The 26,871-nt window shown below is 47.3% G+C and overlaps 1 protein-coding gene across 8 annotated transcripts in view; it reads right to left on the reverse strand.

Annotated features, from left to right (window-relative positions):
• The window catches only part of Nup214 (nucleoporin 214), an 84,983-nt gene that overhangs the window by 18,983 nt on the left and 39,129 nt on the right, over positions 1-26,871 (reverse strand). For all 8 annotated transcript variants that reach the window (XM_042274920.2, XM_076568950.1, XM_076568951.1 and 5 more), the window contains exons 23-30: positions 26,525-26,686; positions 23,648-23,747; positions 18,295-18,382; positions 16,982-17,060; positions 14,391-14,481; positions 12,583-12,644; positions 9,509-11,287; positions 6,621-6,691 (exon numbers count right to left, since the gene is read on the reverse strand). In XM_042274920.2, the coding sequence (XP_042130854.2) occupies positions 6,621-6,691; positions 9,509-11,287; positions 12,583-12,644; positions 14,391-14,481; positions 16,982-17,060; positions 18,295-18,382; positions 23,648-23,747; positions 26,525-26,686 (2,432 nt within the window). The remainder of the gene's footprint in view (positions 1-6,620; positions 6,692-9,508; positions 11,288-12,582; positions 12,645-14,390; positions 14,482-16,981; positions 17,061-18,294; positions 18,383-23,647; positions 23,748-26,524; positions 26,687-26,871) is intronic.

A 26,871-nucleotide genomic window follows, 5' to 3' on the forward strand; every position in this document is an offset into this window, starting at 1 on the left:
GTCCCGGCCCCAGAGCTGACCCTCCTCAGCTGACGGGCTGCATTATAAATGGTTACGGGGCTGCTCACTCTGACTACTTGTGCCTTTCTCGGATGTGCACACGCACATGCTTTGCTTCCTGCCCTGTAGCCCAGGCTGTCCCACTTCCCAGTGCTGGGGTAGCTCACCTGGCACTTTCCCTTATATACTGAACCCTGTACTAGGACAGCAGTGATGGAGGCACCCTTGTGTCCTGGAGAGGGGTGCACTCTGGTCCTCAGACCAGGAAGGGTGTCTACTTCCGGGTGCTGTGCTCACCTCTGGCTGGCACTGGACTGTCTCCATCAGCATTCAGGTTATCTATCTCCTAGCTGAGCTGGAGCAAGGTCATTGGCCAAGGCAGAGCCAGGCAACCATGCAGGCTCCTTCTGTGCTTCAGGCCTTGTTTTTTCTTAGAAAAGGGGTTTGTGTTTGTGTGTGTGTGTTGGGAGGGGGGTATCTGCACATGTTTATCTTCTAACCCATATGTTGTTACATAATTCAGTACAATAAATACAATGATTTAAAATTTAAACCCAAAAGGATTTTAGCATGTCACTATCAATTTTTAAAAATTATGGCAAAATAGACAGCAATGTTGGCATCTTGAACATCTGGAGCTCCCACGGCAGTGGCAGTAATTACATCCAGAGCAGCACAACCATCACCATTAGTATCCACTGAACTCAAGATCTGTCGCGGAAATTCTGTAACTGTTAAACCACAGCTTCCTATTCTTTCTCCCTCTAGCCCAGGGGTTCTCAACCTGGGGGCTGAACAATCCTTTCACAGGGGGTGCCTAAGACCATAGGAAAACATAGAAAAAAAAATTTTTTTTAAAAGATGTATACAGTGTTCTGTCTGCATGTATCCCTGCAGGTCAGAAGAGGGCACCAGATCTCATTATAGATGGTTGTGAGTCACCATGTGGTTGCTGGGAATTGAACTCAAGACCTTTGGAAGAGCAGCCAGTGCTCCTAACCTCTGAGCTATCTCTCCAGCCCAGAAAACAGATATTTACATTACGATTCATAACAATAGCACAGTTACAATCATGAAGTAGCAATGAAATTAACTGTATGGTTGGGATAGCAGCATTAGGAAGGCTGGGAACCACTGCTCTAGCCCTTGTCAGTTTCAACCTGCTCTGATGAATTCGCACACTGAAGGTATTCACTACAAGTAGAGTCATCTAGTATCATCCTGTGGCAGCCAGCTTATTTTGCTTTGCCCATGCTATTCATGTGCAGCAAGGATCAGAACTTCATTTCTTTGTATGGCTGAATAATACTCCACTGATGTATGTTCCACATTTCCCATGTTCATTTGTCCAGTGACTGACGCATGGGTGTTTTATCGACAACGAATGCTGGCATCAGCATCTGCTTGAGTTCCTTTTTCCAATTCCGTTGGATGTAACCCTGGAGTGAAAACTGCTGGGTCATGTGGCAGAAGTACTGTTCCCTTTTAGAGACCTCAAACTACACTTCACAATGACTGTACAACCACCAGCAATTTACGAAGGCTCGGCTCTCTCCGTGGTCTTGACAGCGGGTTAGTTTTTTTTTTTTTTTTGGTTTTTCGAGACAGGGTTTCTCTGCGTAGTTTTGCGCCTTTCCTGGAGCTCACTTGGTAGCCCAGGCTGGCCTCGAACTCACAGAGATCCTCCTGGCTCTGCCTCCCGAGTGCTGGGATTAAAGGCGTGCGCCACCACCGCCCGGCAGCGGGTTAGTTTTAAAGCAGTAGTGCTGCCGGACTGCTGGACTGTAACCTCTCCAACGTTTAACGTGTGTACTTTCTGTCTTCCCTCATGTTCGCTGCCGAGCATTTATGAGGCAGCACTGGTAGCAGCTGCTCGCAGTCTTTGGCAAGGCCTCTCTTCCATGTCCAAACTTCTGACCCCATGGTGCTTGCCTGCAGCCCCCAGCTCTCTGGAACCAGCTCTGCAGGCTCTCCGCCACCTTCACTCCCTTAGGGATAACGTGTTTTCAAAGCTCAGCCCAGCAACACTTCCTGCCCATACACTCTCCTAGGGTAGCAGCAGGTGCCAAAGAGTCTCCTCTTCCTGGACATGGGTCTATGGGAAGAGATGATGAAGCCTCTGCAGTGTTCCAAGACATAGACCCTAGGAGGCTCTAGAGCGGTGGTTCTCAATCTGTGGGTTGTGTGTGGCCCTGTGGAGGTGGCGTATCAGGTATTTCCATTATGATTCATAACAGTAGAAAAATTAGTTATGAAGCAGCAACAAAGTAATTCTATGTTTGGGGGTCACAACATGAGGAACTGCATTAAAAGTTCTCTTTATGTACAATTAAGTGGCGATGATGCTGTACAACAGGACTGTCATCTTCTCTAATTGTCACTGAGCTACTTTCTTGTTTTGTTTTGTTTTCCTTGAGACAGGGTTTCGCTGTGTAACAACTCTGGCTGTCCTGCATGTTTTTCGTTTTCTTTCTTTCTTTTCAAATAACATTTATATAATGTGTGGTGTACACACATGTGTGTTCTATTCTTTTTTAAAAATTTCATTTATTTTATTTATATGAGTACTCTATCTGGATATATACCCACATGCCAGAAGAGGGTATCAGATTCCATTATAGAAGGCTGTGAGCCACCATATTGTTCCTGAGAATTGAACTCAGGACCTCTGTAAGAACAGCTAGTGCTCTTAACCGCCAAGCCATCTCTCCAGCCCCCATGTGCTATATTTTTGTTAAGTTCAAACTTTCCTTATGGAAAGTTCACTGAATTCTGACATATGATTGTAACATGTACATTCAGTGCTCTAGGTGGCACACACTTAGGGCTTTATACGGCTCCCCCATAACTCACACACACCACCCTAAGTGACTGCAGTCGCCCCAGGAGAGCCTGCCTATCCTTGCCCCTGTAAATAAGTGCATTGTAAGGGCGAGGACGGTAGGGCAGGCTTCCCTCTCCATACATCACTGCAGCTATGTGGGGGACATCCATCCACTTTCTTGCGTCAGAAACAGCACATTATACTTTGCTGTTCTTTTTCTGCTAGAAGAGCATGGCATTAACTTGTCTATTCTGTGTCTTCTGAGAGCTGGGTTGCTTCCTGGCTTTGCTATTACAGATGCATGGCTATAAGTATTTTATCGCTATCTTTGCTGGACAAAGGGCTTCACTTATTTCTCTTGGTTACACAGAGCAGATCTGCTGGGCCAGCAGAGGTTGTACCTCTCAGCTCTGTTAATGCCAGATGGCTTTCCAAGGCTACACCAACTCCTACTGGCCAAGCATGAGTCTGCAGTTGCTGCCCCTCCTCACTTGCACTCGGAAGCAGGCCTCTAACAGCCCTTTTGGTCTTCTGTGTAGGCAGTCTTTACACTTTCTGAATACAGTCACTCCACAGGTTATACAGGCTACAATCACCCCATTTCACACCTTGTTTTACCTTAAGATTAAAGCCATACTTTTGTCAAGGTCCATTTTTTCTTCTTACAAATATCCCTTGTGTTCCCTTCAGGTCTGCTAGACGTGAAATCTCTCAGCATTTCTGCCCACCTCCCAAACTCTTGGCTCACTTCCTTCATGACAAGGCTTTTCTGCTGGGTTGGGAATTTGCAGGTACCAGACTCCCTCTTCTGGCAGGCTTCACACTGTCGTCCATCTATCACTCTGCAGACAGCGGTCCCTTCCTCTGGCAGCTTTTCACCTTGTGCTTGCTCTGTGTTCACCTGGGTCCTGGCTTCATCTCTGATGTGCTTAGCTGGCTGTCGGCTGGATATTTTACTCTCTGGGTTACTTTTGTTTACAGGATTTGAAAATGTCTGTCCTTCTGAATACTGCCAACCCAGGCTCTTCCTTCTGTGGCACTGAAGTGCACTCACGGAGCAGGGTTTCTCTTAGAGGGTCACTGCTTTCAGTACCCTCCATCCTTTCCTCTTTGTTTTTCTTTTTTCTTTTTTTGTTTTGTTTTGTTTTATTTTGTTTTTTGTTTTTTGAGACAGTATCTCTGGGTAGCCCTGGCTGTCCTGGAACAGGCTCTGTAGCCCAGGCTGGTCTCAAACTGACAGAGATCTGCCTGCCCCTGCCTCCTGAGTGCTGGGATTAAAGGCGTGTGCCACCATGGCTCTAGCACTTTTCATGTTTTTGATCTCCATGATTTAGTCACAAGTGTACCCTAACTTCTAGTTCAAGGGTCAGCCAAGCTCAGAGGCTAAACTCCACTTACTGTTTTAGTGCTGGGAACCAAAGCCAGGTCCTCTGCAAAGCAGTCAGTGCTTCTAACTGGGAAGCCGTCTCTTCAGATTGCCTGCAGCTGCTTTGGTGTTGCGGAGGCAGAGCGGCTGCAAAGCTTTCAGGCCCTGCACACTGTCCTTTTCCCAATGGTCTGGTCTGCTGGTGAATATATCCACAGTGCCCTTAGATGTCAAGTGGTACATTTCATAGGAGCTAGTGGGTCCTCTATAAAGGAGCTACGACACTGCTTAGAACTTCCCATTCTTTACTGGAATTTTCAAGTTTCCCTTTTACATTTGTTTGTTTCTTTTGTTTTTGTTTTTTGTTTTTTTTAGAGGCAGGGTTTCTCTGTGTAGCTTTGCGCCTTTCCTGGAACTCACTCTGTGGACCAGGCTGGCCTCAAACTCACAGAGATCCGCCTGCCTCTGCCTCCCGGGTGCTGGGATTAAAGGCATGCACCACCACTGTCCAGCTCTCTTTTACATTTTGAAACATGTAAAACACAGCTGCTGTCTAGCAGTCTGGAAGTTTCTGTAAACGTAGTACTTCTGATATTTACTCTGTTCTTGTTCAGTGCCCCTGGCTTCCTTGTGACTGATTTGCCTTTGGGAAACAGTGTCTGTAGGGATGACTTGAGGCAGAGTAAGGGTTTCCTAAACTACAAGAGCTGTGCTCTTCTTGGCATACAGGCCACCTGCATAGGCCACACTGCACGGATCTGGAGCAGGTCCCTCTGGACTCTCTCCACTCTGTACACACCTTGGTTTCTGTCCATTTACCACGGGAGCTACTGACTACAAATACTCTGGTTTTCTCCAGCTAGTGAATGTGCTCAGGGAGTAACGGGTTCTGTGCTCCACCTGCTTTTCCTAGGCCCCCACCTTCCCACTCCCACTTCTCCACCTTGGCTCGGTAAGTTAGTTTGGTAGTGATTTTAAAAGCAGGGTTTCCAGGAGCTGGAGAGATGGTTCAGCGGTTAAGAGCACTGGCTGCTCTTCCAGAGGACCCGGGTTCAATTCCCATCACCCACATGGCAGCTGTCTGTAACTCCATACACCTGTCTGTAACTCCAGCTCCAGGGATTCTGATACCCTCACACAGACACACATCTAGGCAAAACACCAATGCAGATAAAATAAAAAGAAATAAATCATTAAAAATAGAGCTTCCATATTTTATAAAGCATTTCCCACTGTTTTTGGTAGGTTTCAGTGACCAGAAAGCACTTCTCTCTTCTAAGCAGCTCACTACCAAGGACGCAGCCATCTCCAAAGGGAAAAGCCTGCAGGAAAAGCTCCTAAGGATGCCATGCTGCACTCACTGTGGAGCTTCAGCAGCTCTCACTTCCAAGGCCACAGTCATCTCACTTGTCTGCTTAGTGCTGGTGCCAACAGCACACTAAGTCTCTCTGGGCCCCACTGTCTTTTTCTTTTAAATGGGGACAGCAACAGCACTTACTTCCTACGGAGCAGTCAACCTGACTGTGCGAATTACTTCAAAAGAGACCTGCACACTGTCCTGCTCAAGCACCGCCGTGCGGGCAAGCAGGCGCCTCAGGAGCACAGACAGCACAGCACAGAGACAGATGGTGTGGTCTCTGCTACAGTCTTCTTCCTAAACAACCACTCAAAACTAAGAACAACTACAACAGCAAAATGCCAGACCTGGTGGCACAGGCCTCGAACTCCAGCTACTCAGGAGGTTGGGGCAGGAGGATGGTAATGAAGGCCAGTCTGGGCAACTTAGACCTGACTTCAAAATAAAACTAAAAAAAAAAAAAAAAAAAAGAGGGGGGTGGGATGGGGGATTGGGGACATAGCTTAGTGGTAGAGTACTTGTCTAACATGAGCAAGCTCCTAGATTCAGTCCCTATTAAAATAAATAAATGAAGAAGTAAAAACCATCCTTAGCTCAATAACTAATTGTGAATAAATTTGTAAAACAAAACCAAATTGTAGATAAAGCAAGGCCTACAGGTGGCTTTAGTCTGTGGATTATAGATGTCAACCTTGACCTAAGAGAACAGGCAGACAGAGCCCAGTAAGTGTTTTCTCTCTTTAACCTGCAGCAGGGTCTTCTGCATCCTAAAAGCAGCTAAGCACTGAGTTTAAGAACTAGATGTGGAACCAGACATGGTGTCCCACACCTTTGGTCCCATCATTCAGGAGGTAAAGGTGGGCAGATCTCTGAGTTCAAGGCCAGCCTGGTCTACAGAGTGAGTTCCAGGACAGCCAGGACGGTTACACAGAGAAACCCTGTCTGGAAAGAATAAAAAGAACAAGAACTCTCTGTGGTTGTCTGGTAGCCTGGCCCAAGAGTGAACTGAGTCTATTACACTGAGGAAAAGTGGATAGATCCTGATACAAATAGAAACAACCATGCATACTTACCTGGCCAAAGACTGATCCACCAGTACTAGCTGCTTGACCAAACACAGAACCAGTATTACTAGATCCAAAACCTATAAGACATAAAGCCGAAGGTTCAATTTGGACAAAGCTTCTTAAATATCAAAAGCCCAAACCCAAACCCAACCAAACCCTCATAGTCTTCAAGTGTTTAGGGATGCTGCAGGGGGCAGAAAGTCATGACTGGTCTTACCCAGTGGTGCTCTTAGCCTGCATGCTACAATAATGACCTGCCAGAAAAGATGTGCCTATTGCCGGGCAGTGACGGCACACACCTTTAATCCCAGCACTCAGGAGGCAGAGCCAGGAGGATCTCTGTGAGTTTGAGGCCAGCCTGGGCTACAGAGTGAGTTCCAGGACTGGCTCAAAAGCTACACAGAGAAACCCTGTCTCGAAACAACAACAACAAAAAAGATGTACCTATTTATGCAGCAGTCACATGAACGTTAGGGGAATAACTAACTACTTTTCTGCTTAGATTTGAGGCCCATTTCACATGAGGGCATTCATTCCTGGCACCATGGACAACCTGGTCAGAAGCCCAGGCTGAGGAGGTCATAGGCATGAGGTGGGAAGTTATTACTGTTCTGTCAAGCAGACAAGTCAGGTTTTCTTTCTAAAGTGTTGTTCTTCTATCCATCGGCTAGGTTACTTTCAGTCTTGGTCAGAGCAGCTTTCTGTGACAGGCAGAGGCTAATGAAGAGAATCATAGCTATGATGAGACTAGGTAACCGCTCAGTGCTCCACCCTAAACTGGACTAAAGGGCCGAGAACACCGTGGAAGACAAGCAAGGAGTGTAGAGAATCCAAGAGCGGGACGAAAGGAAGGACGCAGCCAGGATGGCTTCTGTGCTCACGGGGTCACAGCAGTGAGGACTACCTCCTGCCAACAGTCCAGGGTGGACGCGGAGAACACAGAAGGCCCTGCCCCAGCTGAGGGGCTACTGGTAGTTAATGGCTCCTGGAGGGGGGGGGGCATCTTCCTTTAGAAGGGTAGCTATGGGTAAGTTGTCCGTGATCCGGTAAACAATCCCATCCCCATGCTCATGAAGCATCCTAACCAAGGTCAGTCATTAAAAAAAGGGAAGGAGTTAAAGGGAGCAGGAGGGGTGTACTGAGAAAAAGGCTCCAGAGGCAGCAGGAGCAGATAAGACGGGATGGGTCTGTGTGTGATTCTCATCAAAATGCATTATACGGGCTGGAGAGATGGCTCAGAGGTTAAGAGCACTGGTATTCTTCCAGAGGTCCCGAGTTCAATTCCCAGCAACCACATGGTGGCTCACAACCATCTACAATGAGATCTGGTGCCCTCTTCTGGCAGGTGGGGATACATGCAGACAGAACACTGTATACATATATAAATAAATAAATCTTTAAAAAAAAAAAACCTTATAAAAAATGCAGTATACACACGCCCATGGAAATGTCAATCCCCTCTGAGGAAATGGAGAAAACTCCATGTAAACACAGTTGTTAATTGGCATCCATATGGGATCAGTTCTAGCCCTTGAGGATACCCTCAGATACAGATACGGGAGGCTGCAGCAGTCTCTTTCATGACGTGCTGTGACTAATCTACCATGAGGACTCTTTCTCACTGATATTCTTGCCAGGTACAACCACAAGAGAGGCAAGCGAGGCGGGCCTGTGACTCACTTCTGGAGCAGATTAGATGGGGGAGTAGAGACAAATGTCAATTCCTCCACTAGGCCTGGAGGTGACAGGCCCAGGAGCTTTCCATCCAAGTACTGTTGAAAGAAAGACCCCTTTGGAGGCTCCAGATCTGTGGGCTGCCGTCCTGGGCTAAGCCGTCATCACTCCATCATTCAGATGGGCCACTTGTTCAGCACAGCCTCAGGGCATTCGGGGCTCAGAGCTGTGCTTTTCTTTCCACTGTGTTTTATGGTTGTTTTTGTAAGAATCTAACGCTCATTGAAAGAGGGAAAACATTCCTTTAAACAAATTACAAGTTGTTTCAAATAAATTATTGCTGAAGAAATTAATCGGAAATTATTTGCAATCTTGCCTACCAAGAAATCATTGATCTTTTGTTTCCCCTGGAGTCTAACTGCTAAAGAATTACTTTTTTTCCCCCTTGAACTCAGAGATCCTCCTGCCTCTGCCTCCCGAGTGCTGGGATTAAAGTCATGCACCACCACCGCCCATCAAGAATTACCTTTCCTAAGAGAACCACCAGAAAGCCAGACCTGGAACAGATCTCCACATTACAATGTCTGCTGGCAACTTTAAAAGTAAAATTGGATGCTAAGACTGGATACAGCAGAGTGAAGCATCCAGTTTTCTCTTCAAAAGTAGTAAAATGTGCGTCTCTGTGTGTTGAATTGCTACTCAAGTGGCAGTGTGTCCACTTCACACAAGAGAGATGGTGTCAGGCTGCCTGAGCCTGGTAGTTTTAGGGCCTCTTAAGCGCCTTCCAAATGTAAAGTACTTGCTGTGGCCTTAAACAAAGACGTACTCTTTTGACCCGTGCAATTGGCAGTCTCGTGGCCAGCCAAGTGGAGAGCTCGCTGAGGACCAAGAGCAGAGCAGCTCTGAGCCACAGGCACAGCCAACCAGGACAAAGCAAGGCCTGAGCATGCACTCGGGCACTAAGTCTCTCCCTTAGCTTGGCTATTAGTTTTTGTCTTTGTTCTTCTTTCGTTTACACTTTTTTATTTGCCTTTGTGTTTCTGAGACAGAATTTTATGTAACCTGCACTGGCTCTGAATGTACTATGTAGGCAAGGATGACCTTGAACTCTCGATCCTCACCACAACACCTAGCTCCTCTCCTTTCATTACAAAAACAGGGGAAGCTTGTTACAAACGTTGTCAACAGCACAGAAGGGAAGGAAGTCCAAACGGTCTTACCGGAGGCCTGACAAAAGCTGAACCCTGACGGTGCAGCTGTGGAGGTAGTGGCCGAGGTTCCGCCAAACACAGAGCCTCCCTGCCCAAAGCCAGGGCTCTGACCAAAGGCAGGAGGGTTGTTTTGGCCAAACAACGTCCCTCCGGTGTTGGTGGAAGACTGTCCAAAAGAGAAGGAACCAGGGCTGCTGGCACTCGAGGCAGCTCCAAAGACACTGGCACTGGTGGACGTGGGCGTAGAGGAGGCAGCCTGGCCAAAGACAGGCGCAGAGCTGAAGCCGGGCTGGCTGAAGGAGAAGCCACTCGCAGGGCTGCCTGCCGCCTGCCCGAAGGCGGGGGCCTGCCCAAAGGCCGTCTGTCCGAAGACGGTGGCGGGCGCTGAAGCACCAAACGCGGGGCTGCCAAACGCCGAGCTGCTGGCCTGGGGTGTGGCCGCGGCCGTGCTGCTGGTGGCCACCTGTCCAAACACGGGGGTGCCAGAGGGCGCGGTGGCCGTGCTGCTGGGGGGCTGGCTGAACGCTGAGCTAGCGCTGGCAGCAGGGGGCTGTGTAAAGACCGAGGAGCCAGAAGTGGCGGTCCCAAACACGGCTGTCTCGGTGGCAGAAGCTGGGGCACCGCTGGAGGCGGTGCTGGAGGTGCTCGGGGTAGCCGATGCCTCGATGGCTCCTGAGCCTGCCCCTGGGAGGACAGCTGCGCCAACAGCAGCCTGCCCCGGCCCTGCAAAGGTGGAAGCAGGAGACACAGCCTCGGTCTTGCTGTCAGGGCCCCCTGGGGCTATCGGAGGGGCCTCCGTGGATGCCACAAGACTGGCAGCGGATGCTGGTGGGCTGGGGCTGCTGTCTGCGGTTTGCACAAGAACAGGTTCTTTTTTGACAGGGTCAGAAGTTTGCAGAGAAGCCTGGGGAGGCTGGGTTGACTGTGGTTGTACCGGAAGGGAGGGTGCTGATGCCGAGACTTCACCATGGCCTGACTTCTCAGGCACAGCTGATGGTGTGGCCTCCTCTGTGCTCTTACCAGAGGACACAGGCAGGGGAGAAGCTGATGTTGAACTCAAGAGGCCACCAAACGATAAGGTGGGGAAAGACGATGTAAGGGAAGGGGCAACTGAGGTCACTGTTGGGGCAGCTGATGATGCTGCACTACTAGTCTGTGGGCTTCCAAATGAGAAACCAACTTTGCTAGACACCAGAGATGGCGCGGCAAAGCTGACGAGCCCAGAAGGTCCAGCACTGCTAAGGGGCAGACCGCCAAAGACGGGAGCCGAGGGAGTGCTGGTGCTCACACTCAGGGGTGCGGCCGGGGCGGCCAGCGCAGGGGCTCCAGAGGACGGCGGCGGCACAGTGGGCTCCACAGGCTTCCCTACCACCGGGGCGCTAGAAAAGCTAAACCCTGAGGGCTTGGCTGGCTGGACTCCCGCTAGGCTTGTGGATGAGGCCTTACTGACTGACTTTGAAGAGTCCTCAGCTTGGCCAACACGAAGTCCTGAAAAGCTCCCTAGTGTCTCTCCAGCTAGGGAACTTGGGAACAGGAGCTCGCCCAGCTTAGACACTGGAGCGTCCACTTTGCTTGCGGCAGCGGACACAGGAATTCCAGAAGGAGCTGCAGGCCTGCTGTTGGCCGGAGCGGAGTCTCCTGGAGAAGCAGTTGTTACAGAAGTGCTGGGTGCCGATGTGGGGCCTGTGGGAGGGGAGCCTCCAGGAATGGTCTCACAGAAAGGTTTGCCTCCCCCGCCAAATGAGAACGTCTCGGGCTGGTTTGACTCTTTCGCGGGGGGTGCTGCCCCTAGCAAGAAAAGAAACCAGGAAGAGGGTTAGATTTAGCAAAATATGATTGATCACATTTCCACTGACTGCATTTCTAAGGCAATTCTCTCCTCTCTTCACAGCCAGGAGAGCTGGTTCCAATGGCAGAGTTCCCTGGAAAGGACAGACTGACTGCCTGGGTCAGCTCTAGGTGGGAAGGAATGAAGAGCCTTTTCTGACCACTGCATCACAACACACATGACCTCTAGGAAACACAAAATAACAAACTATCCCCAGAGAAGTAGAAAAAACACCTGTTTATGTATGCTCAACACTGTGTTGGGTAATGGCTTCCTCCAGCCCTGGGCATCTGCTAATCTATGGATAATTCCGATAGGCCATTTGGACCCAGACTGGAAGCTGCTGTTTAAAGGGCACAGAGTGTCCACGCACAGATGATAATGACGTTATTTACTGGGGTTCTCTGAGTACAGAGTGTTATCATTGGCGATGTTGTTATCTACCACTGTACTGATTCGGAGTTGATACGGGATCACTATCACCGCTTATCCCTACTTTATTTCCTATGATCTGGACAATGGCTTTGTTCCCCAAGCTTTCATACTTCTGAGTTGATTTTTACTCTAGCAAGTGAGAGTGGGCAGGACTGGGGAGAAGGCTGGGTGGGCCAAGTCACAATGTGACTTGAGTCACAATGTGAGGACCCAAGTCAGAACTCCCAATACCCACATAAAGCCAGAAACAGTAACGTGCATTCAATGTCCCTAAAACAAGAGAGATACTAGAGACAGGATGCTCCTTGGAACATGGGTCAGCTAGCATGTCAAACAAGGTGGAAGCCAGGACTCCCAAGCAGTTGCGGTTATAAGCCTGTGTCGCCAGACCCAGCAAAGGTGACAGAAGACATTGGGTTAAATGAAAACTAGCTAACAAGAAAAACTCTGAAAAGGAAAATAACCCAACTGCAGCGGCCTTTATGGAGGTTCATATGTGACTTTAAACTCAACCATGCAGTTAACATTTCAGTTTCCCGATAATGCTCAGCCTGGCAGCAGGTGCTGAGCCTTCTCACTAGCCCCGTATCAGGTTCTAGAGCAAACATCTGCTGCTGCTCTGCTTCTACAAGGTAAAGCCAGGGCCTCCTGTGTGCTGAGAAGATGCTTCTGGGCTCCTCCGAGTCCTCTGACCTGCCTCTAGTGTGTGTCATCACTATCAGCCTGACTTCAGGAACTGTGAACAGGACCCACACAGTGTCACAATGTCAACACACGTTCAGATACAACCTCTCCGCTTAAGGAAACATGGGGACTGTACCTGGGGTGGCAGTGAGGCTAGAAGATGGTGTTGGTGTGATTGTCCCAAAAGTAAAGGCAGTCCTGAGGAGTGGAAAAAGAGAAGTTAGAAAAGAACAAACCTACGACACAACATCACCCTTTTAATATTCCTCCTTATAATTCATTCACATAATCTGCCCTTGAAGGATTACATCCAGTGATAAGCAACAGCGGAGTTCAAACCCGCTGTTCTCAGAGGCGGTCAAGCCACTCCAGCACATCCAAGCAGAGAAGGAGCAGCTGCGGGAAGGCTCTGGCTGGCCTTTCCACACAAGGCCTGTGAAGAGACTTATTTTAAGAAAAGTAAAGCTGCCCCAGTGAAAACATCTAAGAATGAAAGGGGAGCACTGGAGCAGACGCTTACTACTGAGCGAATGGGAAGTCTGGCAAGGCAGCAAAGGGACAACAGGGAGACTCTGGGCACTCACCCCAGGTCAAGAAGCATGTCAGGAGACCTGCTGTGCAAAAGATGCAGCAGGGGTGTAGAGGACAGACTGCAAACTGCGGCAAGAGCACACATTTTCAACTGAGTAACTCTAAACCACGGGGCAGCAGGCCTATCAAATACAGTAAATAATGCCAAGATCCAGCTTTTCTCAACTACTGTTGCCATCTTCAAATGGACAAAGACCTTCTAAGGATATGCTACACATTTTTTTTTATCATATTAAAAAGCAAAACTCCCTTTTTTTAATTGGCTGGCCTCAACCTTGGCAAAAAATTTTTTTCAAATAGATAGTCCAATTGGTTCACTCACCCAAATCATCCCAGCTTTCTTTACAGACTGGAAGAGCACTCTCATTTCAGAGACATTAAGATTAATTATTGTATTTGTAAAGGATACAGCAATCCTTGGCCTTGACCCACTCTTGACAATCTGCTTCAATTATCCCTGGGAGGTATGGATATATGATTTGTAACAATGGAAGCCACATACGGCTTCTCCTTCTGATTGATCCCAGTGCCCTTTTCTCACCCTGAGGAGCTGGAGGATAATCAGAACACTACTCAGAGGAAAGGGAGTGAAGCTGGCGGAGTCAGGTAGAGGCAGGGGTTTCTCGAACAGAAATGACAACACAGCCTTTCAGCGGTAACAAGCCTGCTACCAGGTCTGGGTGGCAGTCACAGTCTGATTCCAGCAAAGTCAGGAAGGGCAAGCTTCAGCAACTTGCCTGGCCTTTATCATGTACCCAAAAAATGGACACTGCCAGTCTTCACTGAATAACAGATAAGGTTTAGAAAAGTCTTTTTTGCTTCATTAACCTAACTCAGATCTACACCATGGCTGCCACTGAACACGGTGGGAGGTGGAGGCAGGAGGTTCAGGAGCTTAAGGCCATCTTTAGCTACAACAGCAAATTTGAGGCCAGCCTGAGCAATATGAGTCTCTCTGTTGAGTCCTTATTCCCTATCATCTACTTACAAATCAGAATTTCAGAATGGTTACTGTCTTTCACTGCATTCCATGTGCAGGTCAAGAGATCCAACTCAGGGCAGTTAGACCGTTCCACAGTCATGCTGACTAAACACTAAATGGTGTCAGAGCGAAAACACCAGATATACTGGCTGACCTACAGAAGTGGACACACATTCTCCACCAGAAAAAAAAAAATGAAGTTTAGGCTTAAAAAAAGCAAATATGATAATAACCCAGAACCACAAAGGGAAAACAGATTCGCACTAAAACATTCAACTACCGCCACTGTCTGCAGATGACATGAGAGCTCAGGATGTACTTGTGGATGTGGCTGACAGTGACTTAGCACAAAACCTAAGTTCACCACTCACCCTGATGGAGCAAATGAGAAAGGCTTGCTGAGCTGCCCGACAGCAGATGGAGTCGAGGTCACAGCTGATTCTGTCTTGGCTGTCCCTGGACCTGAAATGGACAAAATAAGGACATTCTGTAAGTCTGTCTGAAGGGCTGGTGTGGTCTGTAGTTCCCTACAGCTCAGACTGTGCTGTTGCTCAGAGCCTGCCCCCTACTTGAGGTCTCCTAGTCTTGCTCTTGGGTTCTGTCGATGGTGGTGCCAAATCAAGGCACGCCACACTCTCCTTTCCAGAGAAGTCATCTCCGTGCAGACTAAATTAAGGATGCATTCCTCTAGACCAACTGACTGGCAAAATGCCTTTCATATACTGTAGCTTTTAACTCTCTGAAGTTAGTTACACTGCAGGGGAAATCCCCAGACAAGAGGTTGACTGAAGTGAGCATTTCTGAGCAGTGCCTTCAGGGCTGCTGAGATCTATTTATCTATCTATCCACGTCTGCCCTTTCCAGAGGTTGGGTGCTTTTTTTTTTTTTTTTTCTTTTTTTTAATTCAGCAAATACCAGTTTTTTTTTTTTTTTCCTAGCTACAGAGGTAACAGACACTTGTCGTATATGATCACTCTAGAAAATAGAAGTGTAGACATTAAGGGAAGTGGTCATCAGCCCCATGTTAAGCTCGACTCAATACTGAAATGCAATGTGGATTCTAGAAACATGCTCATTGCAGCCTTGTCTGTAATTGCGAAATAGAAGCCCCTGAATTGCCAGCAGAATGCTGCTAAAATGCTGAGACCATTAAAATGACCAAGGCGGATCTGCCAGGAAGAGAACAGGATGTTCACTGTGCCGGGCTGAAGGGTGGGGAAACAGAGAAGACACAGAAAATGTCTGTGCACGTTCAGACGATAAAGTGGGCCGGTGAGAGGGCCCAGTGCACGGGTAAAGGCACTTGCTGTAAAGACTCAGACCCACACGGTGGAAGGAGAGTGACTTCTGTAAGGTCCTCTGAACTAACATGAGCACCATGGTCTGCACGGCCCCTTCAGCGACATTAATGAAACAACACTCAAAAACAAAACAAAAGAATGCACTAGCCTCAAAAGATACACATAAAATTCATAAAGTCACTTTTGAAAAAGACTCCCAGGGACATTTTCACTTTCTACATGTTATATTTTTACACTGATTTTTGTTGACATGTGACCATGTTGTGATCAGCAAAACAAGAAAAGTATTTCTATTACTGATGAGTAGGAGAATTATTCAACAGATTTCAGAAATATACATACAAGGGGAGAGGGAGGGGGAGGGAGGGAGGGAGGGGAAGGGGGAAGAAGGGGGGAGGGGAGGGAGGGAGGGAGGGGAAAGGGGAAGAAGAAGAAGGAGGAGGAAGAGGGGAGAGGGAGGGAGGGAAGGAGGGAGAGAGAGAGAGCATACAAGAGTGAGCTAGGTATGTTGGCTCATGCCTACAATCGTAGCAGTTGGGTAATGAGGCAGGAAAATTACTATAAGCTCAAGGACAAGGTTAGCCTGAGCTATAATACAGTGGGCTATATATAGTGAGTTATAGGTTTGCCTGAGCTACCATGTGGGACTCTTTCTCAAGTACAAGAACAGGTTTTACAAAGGCATGCAGGGTTTCCAGTCTAAAAGAGAGAAGTTCTTCTCTGAGCCTTGATGGTCCTGCAAGTGTAGACAGCATTGGACAGTGAGGGGCTGAGTGCTGATGGAAGCCACGAGGCCTTAGGTCTCTTTGAGTCTTAACTTTAAGTGGAATAAAGGGGTCTGTGACTAAGTCCTTTAGAGAACTAAGGTAACGCTCTTCTGAAACTTTTTCACCAGAAAAATATTAGCCAGAAAGGGACAAATTTGTTTTAATCCTAAATGAATCAAGTCTTTGCTGAACCCATTAAACTTGTCCTGATCTATAGAATGTGGTTTTCTTGCGTGTGAGGAACACTCTGTGTTTCAGATCAGAGGGCTCTGAGAAAGGAAGCAGCTGGGTGACTGGTGGCCATCATGCGAAGTGGGCAGCTTCCATGTCACGTTCAGTCTCTAACTGAATCTGCTGGAGAATGGAAATGAAAATAAAAGCTCGGACGCCCAGAGTGGTGATATGCAGAACTAGTCAGCACAGGCTGTTCAGATGGAAGCTGTGGGGCCCCTGAGGTGGCTAAGGGTAAGATCAACAGCAGACACTGACAAAGGTGCCATGAAAACTAGGGGCTTCCAGGGATTGGACGTGGGGCGTCAATGACGTCCGAGTGAATGGGTGATGACTGACAGGGTCCTGGACATGTCGAGGACTAATGCCTCTGCTCCAAAGGGAAACACAGTTTTCTCTCCTGGTCTAAGTGTGAATGTTGACATTCACAGAAAATGTCCACTGCAGCCTTTTCCAACATCCCTATTACAGCCTGAAGACTGCTCCCTACAGACACTGCTCCTACCAACAGTAGTCCACCCAACCCCAGCAATTCCTCATAGCTGAGGCCTTCAGAAAACAGCATCTGTTCTTCTTTGCCTGCCTGCTGGCTCGGTGATCTGCATGGAGAACTATCAGGAGCATCTTTCAGCTTCATCTCCTAAAACAGACATGCAGACTCACCTGCAGCTTTATCGCCAGAGGGCGAGTGACAGGATGCTGGTGTGGGTCCCGGCGGCTTGAAGGAATTGATCAGAGACCCCTGTACAGAACACAAGAGAAACTGTTATGCTAAACTGCTAACCATCACTGGAATAAATGAACATGTAAGATGGAAACGTAAAAACAAACTAAGCAAGCACAAACACATGAATTCAGTTTAATTACTCAAAAAAAGGGGGAAAGGAAAAATAGTAAATGTTTTGAGTCAATCACCTATAACATCACACTGGAGACACCTGTGTGGCTCAAAGATGACTTCTCAGTGCCTAGGACGGTGTTTGGCACATACACGGCACGTGAGTGCTTGGTAGAGGAATGAATGGGCAAATGAGGAAAACAGCCAGCTCTGTTTAGTGAGCTTCAGCAGAGCGAGCAGGAAAACACCTGGGCTCCGCCTGCTGCAACTTCTGTCCTCACCTGCCAAGGTGTAGGAGTTAACCACACATCTTCCGGGAGAACACAGGCAAAAGCTAAGGCACAGAAAAGTGCTGGGAACTCATCATGGCAGCTATGAAGACACAATCTTAACTGGTTTCAAGTGCCATCTAAAGCTGTGTATCTCCAAGGCAGACATGAGAGAAACCAAGACTACAGGGAAAGCTCCAGCGAGCTCGTTTCCCTTCTAGCTCCTCCTAGTCACAGCCCTCCATTTTTCTCTATTGTTTTCTTTTGTTCTGTTTAACTAATAACAACCAGTCAGAAGTCAAAGCTAGACACAGCATCACTGAAAACATGCCAACTCTGAAAAGCAGAGCTGCAGGAGGAAGACAAGCCAGACCCAACACTGACTCTCAACAGTGTGGTGGGAGCAGTCAAGACAGAGCCTGGGCAGCCTTGGGTCCCAGCTCTTCCTACCAGTTCCTGACTGGATGAGCCCACATGGGTTACCTGACCTCGGCTGCCTCAAAAGGGACATATCTAAACACCTACTGTACAAGTCAGATCATGAATATTAAGTCAAAACAAACAAACAAACAAACAAACAAACAAACAAACAAACATCTCCTGCAAACTAAACACCCCATCCAAAAGCATTCTATCAACAGCACATGGTCTGTGGTGGCTAGAGCAGAGTGCCAACGGTCCATGATGACAGTATCAGGTCTTGACTTATTACTCTGGTTAACCATGTCAATCAAGACTGGCATGGATTATGGAAAAGAAATAACAGCCTTTCTAAGAATCACATTCATTTAAACAAAGCCAAGTCGTAAAGTGATCTTCAGCTGCAGAGACAGTAGGCATGACTGACAAAGGACCCATCAGTAAGATACCTGCTTAGCCTGGCCGGTAGCCACTGGGGCTAACACTGCATGAGGTGTTTTGGCTGTTGAGTGCGGTGGCAGCGGCGGCACTGAAGAACTGAAAGACACAAAGCATTTGCTCAGAGACAGGGCTGGGGACAAACATGTTCGTCCTCGAGCCAGTTAGTTCCCTGTTCAGTAGATGAGAACACTCAGCGGCAGAAATAGATATCCGAGACCCCAGCCAAACTCACTAGACATTCTGTTGAAGAATTAATTAGTTTTAAAATGCAACCTGGGTTTTCAATCATATAAAATTCAAAATAATGACCTTGGTAGCATTTTCCATTCTACAATTCCATGACACATTTGTGATCATTTCCAAATAGATGTTGTTCTTATTGAGACAATTGGCACCCTTCCTTCCTGCCTCCCTAGTTTTAGACTGTGTGGGGAAGTTCCGATTCTCTTTTTCAAGCCTGAAAAAAGAGGACCAACCACACATACAACAAAGGTGCTACCAGAGACTGGATGTTCACAGAGCAGCTATGGGGGGCTCCACAGCACCACTACTCCACTTCCGGTCTGCATCGGGGCTACTCTATGATGTACTCCCAATTTCCAAGACACCTCTCACCAACCCAGAGCTGTCCTCAGGGAACCACTCTTCACTCCCTAGCTAGTGAGAGCATATGAGGAGTCCACCTATCAGTGCAATCAGAGACAGACGTCCTTAGCATTTCAGGGAGCTTTAACTTCTTTGTCCTCAGCCTAATGCTACTTAACTGGAATATATAGTAGCAATTGTAGCTGTGGGATTTGTTTTTTAGAACACTTTTCAGACTTGAGGGAGGAGTATTAATAACTTTCCATCAAAAATTAATTTGATGCCAGGTGGTGGTGGTACACATCTTTAATCTCAGCACTTGTGAGGCAGAAGCAGGAGGATCTCCGAGTTCAATGCCAGCCTGGTCTACCAAGCGAGTTCAAGTACACAGAGATACCCTGTCTGGATTAGACCGGAGAAGAAAAACAGACTCAGGGAAAGAAACCCCACGATGATTCTGCAAGAAGAAAAGCAGCTGCAAGAGTGCCTCAGACGCTCCACCCCACAGGTCCTCGGGTGCTGCGCTACCTCGGCTCTGCTCATCTCAGAGAAGGAATGTGCTAGCGAGACTGCTGGGACCCAAGATCCCAGGGTGGATTCAGTCAACTTGAAGACAGAAACCCACAAGGGAAATGAACCTCTTATGTAAAACTAGAAATGAAGATTAAAAACAGCAATTTCTCCAAACCCTGGAAAATATTTACATCTGAAATCTGGTGACAGCACGATGGTACGTTAAATCCCGACAGCTTAGTCGCATGTAGTGCTGTTCTATTTACTGTGACTATGCCACGTGTCTCCCGGGCACCCCAGATCCCTAAACACAAAACGAGGAGGCATAGGACTAGCACACTGTGCCACGTGACACCGCGGTGGAGAAACACTGCTTGGCACAAGCAGCCAATAAACCTATCCATAAACCAGCTCCAAGCAATCTCCACCACAACTCAAAGGGCGAACAGCAAAGGACAGCACACTCCCAAATGAACACGCTCAAGGACTGTGCACAAACACAGGCCAAAGGAAGGAAGTCAACAGCTCGAAATGCCCATGAGAATACGTGGGAAACCCAGGTTCAGAATTACCCTCTTTTGGGTAACTATATTCGGCTTTCCAGCAAGAGGAACCTGACACAGATCTACATCACCTGTATACTCTGTTCCCAAAAGAAACAACTGGGCTAAGAGTGGCTAAGTACACTTACACAGGACCTAGACTCAATTCCCAGCACACACGTGGCAGTTCACCATGCCTGTAACTAATCCTAGGGAATACAATATCTTCTTCTGGCCTGTATGGCACCAGGCACACATATGATGTATACACATACATGAATGTAAAACACACACACACACAAAAGGAAGCAGCTACGGCAGCACTTGTGAGAAAACAGACAGTGAGAACCAGAGCCGTGAATGCTGTGAGACATTCCAGGGTTTTGCAGGCCCTTTCTGTGTGGTAAGTATTCTGCCCATTGCTGGGAAAGGTCAAAAATGACTCATTCTTTCACTTATTTCAACAGCTTAAATGGCCTAAACCATGAGACACATGTCTTCTATTAGAGAATTTTAATTATTAGTGTATCTTTTAATAAATACTCATATATGACAGGGCAGAACCAAACTACATGCTACTGAATTATGTAATGAATAATGAATTTTTTGGTATTCATTCAAAAGTGAGGCAAGAGCATAGCTTATCAAGAAAATAAGAAACAACAACAAGCCTAGAGGGAAAAAGAGAAACTAATAAAAATGTTACTTTATGTATTTATTGATTTTCTTCAGAGGCAAGGTTTCTCTGTGTAGTCCTGGCTGGCCTCAAACTCTGAGATTGGCCTGCCCTCTCTCTGCCTCCCAAGGGCTGGGATTAAAAGCATGGACCGCTTCCTCCAGCGTATGTTACTTTTATTTAATACAGCTACTCTCAACCTCTTGGTTGTGACCTTGCATGTTGAATGATGCTTTCACAGGGCTTGCCTAGGACCATTGGAAAACATTTACATTATGATTCACAACAGTAGCAAAACTAGTTATGAAGTAGCAATGAAAACAATTCTATGGTTGGGGATCACACCATGAGGAACTGTATTAAAGGGTCACAGCATTAGGAAGGTGGAGAACCACTGATTTAAAGGAGTCCAAACCTATTGAGGCTTTCCTGAAACCTGCCCATGGAGACACACCTAACAGCTACTGTCCTTTCTGCTGAGCCTCATATTTCTGAAGACAAAGCATTGTCCAGAAGTCTCTTAGTGGAAATGTAGTTTCTCCTGAGACACAGATAAGGTAGATCTCTGTGAGTGCAAGACCAGTTAGGGCCACAGTGAGACCCTGTCTCAAAAAACTAATTAAAAAAAAAAAAAAAATTAAGAAATCCATTTACAAGCCGGGCGGTGGTGGCGCACGCCTTTAATCCCAGCACTCGGGAGGCAGAGCCAGGCGGATCTCTGTGAGTTCGAGGCCAGCCTGGGCTACCAAGTGAGTTCCAGGAAAGGCGCAAAGCTACACAGAGAAACCCTGTCTCGAAAAACCAAAAAAAAAAAAAAAAAAAAAAAAAAAAAAAAAAAAAAAAAGAAATCCATTTACAAGACAGCCAGCTGTTTATAATAATGTCCCACAGGGTGTGGGACAGGTAGAAATCAAATATATAGATTTGATTTATATATATAGACCAGAGGGAGAAACCGAGCACCGTGCTCAGTGTTGCACCATTCTTTAGAGTGGATCACGTGAAGACAGACTATGCTGACGTAAACTGTATACACTATAGCCTAACCAAGTTGTCAACAATAAGCCATCCTAAGAGACTAAACAGTGTATAAATACTCAAGTACAGAATGTCAGAGGCTATTAGGAGCTGCCACAAACAAGTCTTTTCTTCCGTGAATTTACATACTTCCACAAGTTGTCTTTTGATCTCCACATGTGCCTGGGCACATGTATGCACATGAACATAAACATAACTGAACACAATTTTAAAGCTAAAATGAAAACTATGTTTTAGGCACTGGGTGCCTAAGTTCAATAACTGTATCAGAGTCCAACTCCAACAGCCTAGCATTAGAAACACTAATTGCTCCAGCAGAGGACCTGGGTTCAGTTACGAGCACCCATGCAGGGTGGCTCACAAGACACCTGGAACTCCAGTTCCTGGGGGTTCTGACACTCTCTCTGGTCTCCACAGGCTCCTGCAGGCACACACACACAAACAGAAAATAAAGAGCAGATTTTAAAATCTCCCGCCAGCACTTGTGGTTTTTTTGTTGGAGAAGAGCAGAGCTGGAAACCCTGCCGCCGTCAGAGAGCAGGAGCAGGTGAGCTAAGAGGTGATCTGAGCACAGGCAAAGGAGAAAGGAGCTTCCATCCTTCGGCTAGTGGTCAGCGTCTGAGAAGTACCAACCCACACTGCCCACAGGCCTTCTCCTAACAGCACTCTGCCTTTCAGTGGCTTCCTGACTTCTCTGTGATGGGAATCTGCTGTAATTCCCAACTTCAGAGTTCTCTGAGGAGCTCACAGCAACCACAAATACCAGCCTTGAGTCATTTCAAGACAACAAAGAGGGCAAATTTGGTTTCTTGGCCATTAGTCTGACCCTGAGATAATTATAAAGTTTTACAGCAGGCAGTGGTGGTAAATAGAGCAACACGCAAACAACTGAAGTCCAGCAGACAGTGTGGCAAGGCCACTGAAACGAAAATGGAACCTCGGGTAGGCAGGTCTGCTCCACAGTGGCAACAGAGAACAAGAATGCAGTGTAAAAACACAGGGCCTGGAGTTGCTCCCCTTTCCACCGGCTATCCATGAGCACTAGACACAGTGTCCTAAGACACTGGTCCCTGACAATCCCCAATTCAAGTCGAAGGAATGTCCCCCAACATTTCCACAGGGAAGCTAACTGCTCTAGAAGGAATGTGGCTCCAAAACTGTGCATGAGTGGTGTGCACAACACACACACACACACACACACACACACACACACACACACACACACACACGCACGCGCACACACACACACACACACACGCGCACACACACACACACACACACACACACACACACACACGCGCACACGCACACGCACACGCACATGGGATGGGGCTGGTTGGCACCTCTGGCAAGGACCTTGTCTAAACTAGCACGGAGGAAAAGCAGAAGTTCTGCAAGCACAGATGCTTGCTTCTCTTTTTTTTCCCTGAGACAGGGTTTAGTCCTGGTTGTCCAGGAACTCACTCTGTAGACCAGGCTGGCCTCGAACTCACAGAGATCCGTCTGGCTCTGCCTCCAGAGTGCTGGGATTAAAGGCATGCACCACCACTGCCCGGCCCTGTTCCTTCTTAAGAAGACAAGCTAACTTAAGAGAATTCAAGTGCTGGGAGAGGAAGTCAGGGAGGGCACTGTCACTCTCCACACCACCTTCATTATGCATTGGTCACTAGAACTTGAAATATCAATTTTGGAACCCTGAGAACATAAAAAAAAAACAGAACATAAAACAAAACAAAACAAAACAAAACACCATGGATATAGCAATCTTTACACCTGACTTATAGCTTAGTGGGTGCCCATGCAACTCTGCACCCAGCAAAATATTCATAGACCATAGTCTGCAGCCAATTTCTGGCAAGGTGAAAAATTGCCTTCCTAAAAACTTAGTTGTGGCTGTCCATTCCTCCACAGGGAGAAAAGTCACATGTGACAGCAGTGCTCCCTTCAGGCAAAGTGCCTCCATGACAGCACACTGTGGGATGAACACACAGAAGAGCCGGGACATACCTCATGACCACAGAAGGAGTTGCAGGATTACTCTTTAGTTCTTGGACATTTACCACTTGAGGGACATTCTTCAAAGTTGACTCGGTGAGAGTGCTCACAGCTATGTAGACAGGGAAGAGAGAGAACCACATTAATTCCTGCAAAGGATCAAAAGAAATGAACATCCAGGACATGACCTTGGGCAGACAGCAACCTTATAAAAAGGAAATCTTGCCGGGCGGTGGTGGCTCACGCCTTTAATCCCAGCACTCGGGAGGCAGAGCCAGGCGGATCTCTGTGAGTTCGAGGCCAGCCTGGTCTACAGAGTGAGCTCCAGGAAAGGTGCAAAGCTACGCAGAGAAACCCTGTCTCGAAAAACAAAAACAAAAACAGAAGAGAGAGAGAGAGAGAGAGAGAGAGAGAGAGAGAGAGAGAGAGAAAGAGAGAGAGAGAAAGAAAGAAAGAAAGAAAGAAAGAAAGAAAGAAAGAAAGAAAGAAAGAAAGAAAGAAAGAAAGAAAGACAGAAAAAGAAAGAAAGGAAATCTACTCAGCAGTGTGGTCAATAGAATACCTGGCTGACCTGTGTTACCAAAGGCCAAGGAATGTACTTCAATGGCATCTAAAAAAACATACTGGCATGGAGGGAGTATTCCCTGGCCAGCAATCTGCAGCAGAACCCAGATCCCAGCCAGACTGCCGGCTCATCTTGAAAGGGATGGCCACACCCAGAGCATTCACAGCACTCAGTCAGGGCTGCTGCCGTCATTCATCTGTCCTCCTTTTCCCAAAGACTTAGGATGGGCAGGCTCTGTGGAAGTGTACCAATACAAAAGCTGCCTCAAGTGCAGATGACACAGTGAGTCAGTGTGAGAACTGAGCTGGGACAGAGTGAGGGAAGAGGCCCAGGCCTGGAGGACAGAGTGAGGGAAGAGGCCCAGGAGCCTGGAGGACAGAGTGAGGGAAGAGGCCCAGGCCTGGAGGACAGAGTGAGGGAAGAGGCCCAGGCCTGGAGGACAGAGTGAGGGAAGAGGCCCAGGCCTGGAGAACAGAGTGACCACAGGGACACACATCTGACATGGACCTTATTTATTTTTACCTCAGCAGCTTTATCAGATTTTTTTTTCTTTTGTTGCAGGATCTCATTAATAGCTGTCTTAGAACTCACTCTGTAGACCAGGCTGGCCTCGAACTCAGAGATTCACTTGCCTCTGCCTCCCAATGCTGGGATTAAACATGTGACCACCTCGCTTATTTATTTTTACCTTAATTTTCCATCATGTTTTATAACCCTTAATGACATTCTGTTATTAACAACCGGAAAGGCCTGAGCAAAGCTCTCTGGTCTCCTGGGCAAACCCAGGCAGCCTAGGATGTGCAGTAACTCTTACTCCTGTCTTCAGAAGAAGAGCTTGGAAAATGCTGACTAACTGCACACATTCATTTTAACATTTGAAAATGCCTCCATCTTAAAAACTTGCTCCAAGAGACAGTGAAGGTCAGAGCATTTCTTGCTGAGTACACCATCCCAAATCCTCACAGATCTTAACTTTTCAAATCATGTGCTGGACTTGGAACCTCATGAGTGTAATCACAAGATCCCATTTGTCTACATAATAAAGGGATCATCAAAGAACTATGTGTTCTGAAAGCTTAAATGTGCCTTCAAGAGTTATCTTGTCGTTACTTTTTATTATTTATTTTAGCTATCTTAAGAAGGCTATATTTAAACTTGACCTATGGCTGTTTAGTAGTTTTTATTTTTTGCTTTAAAAAAAAATAATTTATTTTTATTTTATGTTCATTGGTGTTTTGCCTGCATATATGTCTGTGTGAGGGTGCCAGATCTTGGAGTTAAAGACAGTTGTGAGCTACCTTGTGGGTGCTGGGAATAGAAACCAAGTCTTCTGGAAGAACAGCCAGTGTTCTTAACCACTGAGTCATCTCTCCAGTCCTGCATTTTTTTTTTTTTTTTGAGACAGGGCTTCCCTCTGTGGCCCACGCAGACCCCACGTTCACCATACTGCCCAGACTGGTTATGAACTCGTGACAATCTGCCTACTTCAGCCCCTGAGTGCTAGCATTAGAAGTATGAGCCACTGTCTGGTTCCTAATTCTTTTTTACCTGTATGAAACCACCAGGTCTCTTTGAGTCTCCTTAGTGAAGATGTCTGGCATTACCAGTCTTCAAACCCTGGCACTCTTCACACTGGGAATAAGTGACTGTCCCTCACCCTCCCCAGGCAGCACTCCTGCTAACCGTCTGGGCCAGGTGGAAGGAGAACAGCCCGACTGAGAACCACTGGCTTGCCAAGTGACAACTAGCCGAGTCCGAGCCCTAGCCTGTTAAGTCCTGCCGAGGTAAGCCCTAACTAGAGACCAGTGACAACATCAGCACAGAACAGTGCATCTGTGAAGGCCGAGCTCCGGTATGTACGGCCTTGGTAACTTTCTCTGCTGACTCTCTCACCACTGGAACACAAGCAGGCACACTACAGCTACCCTCCCAGTGGATGGGATCCTGAAAATATTGTTCTAATGATGTCAGATGGTTTCATTTCCAAGACCAAAGCAAAGATCACCAGTTAAAAGTAGGAATTATCAGCGTCAAAACCCATCAATTTCCCATGAAACTAATGGTGTCACTTCTAATACCTCCTCTTCAAAGCAAAAAAAACCAACCAACCAACCAACCAAACAAACAAACAAACAAACAAACAAACAAAAACAAACAACCCTGAGACCTAGTCTCTGCCTCCCGGGAGCTCTCCTCACAGGGATGAAGGCCATCGAGTTAGCCTTCTATTCTGAGGAGCAGCCAGAGAGACAGCTGTCTCCCACCCCAGAGCCCACGCCTGGACGGCCCAGCTACTCTCTTAGGAACAGGGCTGTAGTCTTCACCTGGTGCCTGATTGGCCATCTGTCGTCTCAGGGCTGCAGCAGCGGCCGCCTGGGGAGCTGCGACAGGGTGGGAAGGACCTGGTGCACCATGCTTAACCGTTTTGGTTGCCAGCATTGTGCTGTCGGCTCCTTGAGGAATAATTTTGCTGGCTGATGTAGAGACTGAGGGGAAAAGAAAAATTATCAGAAAAATGGGGCCAGTGAAAGGAACACAGAAAACTTAAAATGGTAAATTCTATTAGGCTGTAGGAAAAATGCTAAAATTAAAATTCTTAAGCACTACAAGCGATCATTTAGAGCAATACAGAGTTGCTTTCTTGTAATGGCTTTGCTCCAGTGCCGTGTCT

This window comes from Peromyscus maniculatus, chromosome 4, assembly GCF_049852395.1.
Source record: "Peromyscus maniculatus bairdii isolate BWxNUB_F1_BW_parent chromosome 4, HU_Pman_BW_mat_3.1, whole genome shotgun sequence".
In the NCBI taxonomy this organism is placed as follows: Eukaryota; Metazoa; Chordata; class Mammalia; order Rodentia; family Cricetidae; genus Peromyscus; species Peromyscus maniculatus.